Below are 4,984 nucleotides of genomic sequence, written 5' to 3'. Positions count from 1 at the left end.
AAAATAAACCAAAGTCACGAGATTTTGAATTGAATTCATTTTATTTCATCTAGTTTCTTCACTTTAAAGTGAACAAGAGTCTCTTCAAAGCTCATCGAAATTTAGATCCATTTTTTTCTGTGTTTTTTTTTATTTGTTTGTTATTCATTCAGAGGGTGATTTTGAGGGGAAAACCTCTGAGAAAACCCCATAATACGTAATAATTGATTAATCTCTTTACATTCTGTTAAAAAAAATAACTTGGCATTTTTATGCAAATCTCTTGCGGTTTAGGTTTCGGGCGAAGTATTTTGTTCACTGGATTGGTACAACCTTAACAAAGCTTCAATTTGAATGTGATACCTCAGCTCCATTTAATCATTGGAGTGTGCAAGTTTCATTTGATCTAAGCGTAAAAACTACATCACCGTTGGTTTCTTACAGCGTATCATTCACGCATATTGCGTTTAAATTTAACACGGGTATTTGTTGAGGTTACAAGAATCCAGAAACAAAATATTTCACTCAATATCTGTACCGTAAGCAATTTAAAAGATATAAAACTTGAGATAGTAAAGTAACAATATTGGCAGGGTTAATATTTGGTGTTAAGATAGCTGGCCACGTCCTGGTGTCCTGGAAAATAGTATCGATTAGTGATTTAGATTGAATCACATTTCTTTAAAGAGAAATTTTCAATATCACTGAACATTAGGGTGGATTGATTTTTAAAATCGCACAAAATCAAAAGCTCTGGGTGCGCGTTCGATGCGGCACCTCAAAAGAAGAAACTTTTGTTCTGGGACATATGCCGAAAAGTCAATTCCTACTCTACTCACTAGATTTTTGTCTGGATCATTTTTTGATGACTTTTTCCGAACATATAAAAAAGTAATATTTACCAAATGCAACAGCAATCTGATAAGGTGTCTGAAGAAGTGCGTCTGTAGAAGTTTTACTGGCTCCTTGGGCGACAAGAAGCTGAGCGATCTTCAAGTTACCTGAAAATCGAATATTGACCAATGAAATATTAAGTCAATTTCTTGTTTAGTGCAAATAAATCTTGAAAATTACCATGCCGAGCAGCGGCATGAAGAGGTGTCTCTCCATATTTATTCGTAACGGTAAAATCGGGTGCTCTCTTGATGAGCTCTTCAGCGATATCATCCTTACCTGCAAAATAATATCGATCAATGAAAAAGACCATTTGTTATCGAACATAAACATCCGATTACCGTCGTAAATAGCGTGGTAGAGTGGTGTCCGCGAATAATTGTCTGTAGAATCAGGAGAGGCTCCTTTATCGAGGAGAAGTCGAACGATTTCCAAATTGCCTGAAAAATAAAAAAAGTTCAATGAAAAAGACCTCGTTTTGGGAAAATAAGTATTTATTATTACCCTTTTCAACAGCATAATGAAGAGGTGTCTGATTACGATCGTCGGTGGGATCAACTTTGGCTCCTTTTCCGAGGAGCTTTTCAACGATATCCTTCTGACCTACAAAATGACACAGGTCAATGGAAAAGATTAAACAAATTGCTTGGAAAGCAATTAGTAATGCAAGCATTACTAATGCTTGTATAGTGAAAATAAAAGTCGACAATACCATATATAACAGCATAATGGAGAGGTTTTCGTAAACGACCGTCTTCACGATCAACTGTGGCTCCTTTCGTAATGAGCATTTCAACGATATCATTGTGACCTGGGGATAAAAACACAGATCAATGAACACAGAAAGTTCAAACGAATTTCCCAGTGAGCATTCACCATTCTTAAAAGCAAGATGAATCGGTGCGGATCCATGATTGTCTCTTAAATTGAGATTGGCTCCTCCCTTGATCAGCTTTTCAGTGACATCCTTATGACCTGCCAAATAACACCGGTCAATGGAAAAGATCAGACCGATTTCTAATTTATAACATTACCATTCATAACAGCAAGATGAAGAGGTGTCCGCTTTTTAGCGTCTTTATCATCAACGTTGGTTCTTGGATTGCTGAGGAGCTCTTCAGCGACTAACTTATGACCTAAAAAACGCCAATCAATGAAAAAGATTAAACGAATTTCATATTTATTACAAATAAATATTTAAAAATTACCATTGCCAGCAGCTAAATGAAGAGGTGTCTGATCACGAACGTCTGCAACATCAACTGTTGCTCCTTTTTTGATTAACTTCTTAACGTTTTCCAATTTACCTGAAACAGAAGTCAATGAAATAGATTCAATCAATTTCCTATTTGGTGAGCATAGTTTTCCAGAGCTACCATTCTCAGCAGCGATATGTAGAGCTGTTCGGCCGCTTTTGTCTTTTTTGTTTGCTTGAAATTGAAAAAAAATAGATCAGTGAAGTGAATCAAAGGAAAATTCCTTACATCCGCGACATGAACTTTTCACGCTCTTGTGTAGAAAGACAGCGAAAAGAGTGTTCAGTTATTTGGAATAACACAGAAAAAACAAGACCGCAGATCGTCGCTTCGCTCCGCTCTGCGTTTTAGTTCCCCCCCCTCGCGCATGTATGATGTAAATGGTCATTGTACATTATTTCACATTGGTAACGAAAAAAGTGTTAAAATTTTTTACAAATAAAACAACTACAGTAGCCTACATTCCATGCATGTAGTGCTAATAAGGTAACTTATGTCGAGAACCCATAAAATAACCCATAAATTGAGCCTATTTTTTAAAATATAAATCCCGAATTCAGCCAGAAAATTTTCTTTTTTCTTTTATTGAAGCGAATATTTCACGTTACACTAAAGAAAAAAGCGATTCCGTATTGTTGTAGTATTTGGAAAAAAACAACAATACCGTCAGAGACAAATGCTAATTTCGAACTGATAATTATTTGATAATAACACAATGACGATTGGAATGGATGATTCAACGCGTTGTTATTTTCTTAATCTAATTAAACGTCAAACGAATGTTAAATGTAACGTTACATTTTGTATTTTCTAAAATGAAACGAATTTGTCATGAATGATTTGAATCAATTGAGTTTTGGTTATTTTGGGCTGGATTCTTTGTTAGATTGATGGAAAATGCATCAAACGGTGCTTTGTATGTCGAATGGTGAGAATGAAACTATGAAAAGAAATTTAGCTTCAATCTTACCTTGTGTCATGGCTTCCTTTACTTTGTCAACCAACTCACATCCACCAACACATTCAATTTGCTTCAAGTTGAAAAATAGGAACGCATAAATAGTACTTAGTTTGGAATAACCAAATTGAATGAATTGAAATGTAAAATTAATGGATTTTTGAAACAAAAAAAAAACATTTGCCAATATAAAATTGATATTGCTTTAAATTTAAGTAATGAATCGCGTGGATTTTTTTTGGTTTTCCTTCGTTTTCGAAAAGTCAATTTGTATGGAAAATGAAAAAATACTCTTCATGTCATCAATCGACCCCATACAAGAAAATACATAAAAAATGTTAAGTTACCATGAATTGGTCTCCCAAAACCGCAACCAGAATCAAACAAACTAAATGGAGAGAAAATATTTTGAATAAAATACAATGAGTGACTGAAATCTTAAGTATTGTCAAAAATGAAAATTAGAAAAAAAATAAAGGAAAGAAAGAACTACACTCCTAAATTAAATGGAGAATCTGTCATCTTGACATGTTGTGAAATAGCAGTTTAACAACATGTCAAGATGACAGATTCTCCATTTAATTTATGCCCGTTCCAAGTGCTTCGAATTTAATTTTATATTCGGATTTAAAAATTTTCTTTTCGTTTTTTCGCGTTTTTCGTTGAAAATATTGGGCGGATGAAATGAATAAGGACGAATAATTAAGATTTGGACCAAAAGTCGAAGTGAATTTATGGAATTGTTGGATTTTTCTAAAAAAAATTTTTTTTTTCATTTTTCTGACATTTTCCGATAATTTTGGGTGGAATGAAATATTTTAACGCATAAAAAGTGATTTTACATAAAAAAATTATCAATGTTGGCTATTATTTCGATTTTTTAGGTTTTTTGGATTTTTTTGGACTGTATTCTTGAAATAATGATTAGATCGATAAAAAATGACATAAATTCACAAATAAAATACGTTTACAAACAATTGTGTTTAGGTTTAAAATCACCCATATTTTCTTAGTTGTACATGTAAAAATGGCATTTGAAATTGAGCAGTGCTAAAATGTATCCGAATGGTCGAATCGTGCATACAAAGTCGCTTATATGACACACTAAACTCATTTACAATGACTTATGGCTGGCTCATATTCACATAATTTTGGACGAGCAATCGATTTAGACCACCATGAATGGAATCTGATCAGCCTAGGGTATCGAAAAGTGCCTATGTTTTGACCAATGTTTTCAACTCGCAATATTTTATAGGGGGAATTTAATTTTTGACCCACATTATACATTTTTTATATTTTTTATCACGGAGGACGATAGTCCGACAAGTGACGCTCCAATAATTGTGCATTTCAAGCCAAATGTCAAAAATGCCAGTTTTTGCGTCACGAGTAGGGTAAGGTGGGGCTATTCGCGCCACTTTTTTTCAAAATTTTATATTTCCATGAAAATTGAAAAAAATCAGGAATGTTTGGTATCATTTTGCAGCTTGTCTTTTTACCTAACTTTTATAGAAGAAATGTTTTTGGTTTGATCCCCTTTGGGGTTCGATATAGCCCTTGGGGCGAAATTCAAAAATGGTGGGGCTATTCGCGCAGGTGGGGTAATTCGCGCCGGCCGCTTTTTCAGTGTTTTAAATGTGTTTATCATCAGAAAAAGTGTTGGTGTTAGATTAGTACATCCTTCGCTGATGTTGTGTCAAAATTTCATGGAATTTGGACTGCTAGAAGCGAAGTTATTATGCCTAAAGTGACACTACCTTTTTTCATCTGTCGACAGGCGAGTTTTGGCCCAAAATTCGAAAAATTCACTTTGCGCCGATTTTTATTCATCTAAGAAGTAGTAAACGCATTGTCAAACCCATGGTACCGTTGGAAAGGTAATTGATGGTGCTAC

The 4,984-nt window shown here is 34.2% G+C and overlaps 1 protein-coding gene across 3 annotated transcripts; it reads right to left on the bottom strand.

The window, feature by feature from the left end:
* Window positions 1–89: 89 nt before the first annotated feature.
* LOC129571657 (ankyrin repeat, PH and SEC7 domain containing protein secG-like) lies at window positions 90–3,383 on the bottom strand. Of its 3 annotated transcripts, XM_055451472.1 has the most exons (11): window positions 3,100–3,383; window positions 2,250–2,303; window positions 2,082–2,180; window positions 1,908–2,009; window positions 1,750–1,848; window positions 1,586–1,684; window positions 1,378–1,476; window positions 1,215–1,313; window positions 1,054–1,152; window positions 882–980; window positions 90–615 (listed from the first exon to the last, which is right to left on the bottom strand). In XM_055451472.1, the coding sequence occupies exons 1-11, from the start codon at window positions 3,107–3,109 to the stop codon at window positions 575–577; spliced, it is 900 nt and encodes a 299-aa protein (XP_055307447.1). In that variant the 5' UTR covers window positions 3,110–3,383; the 3' UTR covers window positions 90–574. The 3 variants fall into 3 exon arrangements, 2 of the variants coding, with proteins under 2 accessions (XP_055307447.1, XP_055307448.1); XR_008688316.1 differs by lacking the exon at window positions 2,250–2,303 and having other exon boundaries at window positions 600–615; window positions 1,054–1,313; window positions 3,100–3,203; XM_055451473.1 differs by lacking the exons at window positions 90–615; window positions 2,250–2,303 and having other exon boundaries at window positions 622–980; window positions 3,100–3,203.
* Window positions 3,384–4,984: the final 1,601 nt, after the last annotated feature.

The sequence above is a fragment of the Sitodiplosis mosellana genome, unplaced genomic scaffold, assembly GCF_009176505.1.
Source record: "Sitodiplosis mosellana isolate CC-2019 unplaced genomic scaffold, AAFC_SMos_1.0 Smas_scaffold_3058, whole genome shotgun sequence".
NCBI classification, from domain to species: domain Eukaryota; kingdom Metazoa; phylum Arthropoda; class Insecta; order Diptera; family Cecidomyiidae; genus Sitodiplosis; species Sitodiplosis mosellana.
Note: the sequence above shows the minus strand (reverse complement) of the source record. Positions and strands in the feature narration are given on the sequence as shown.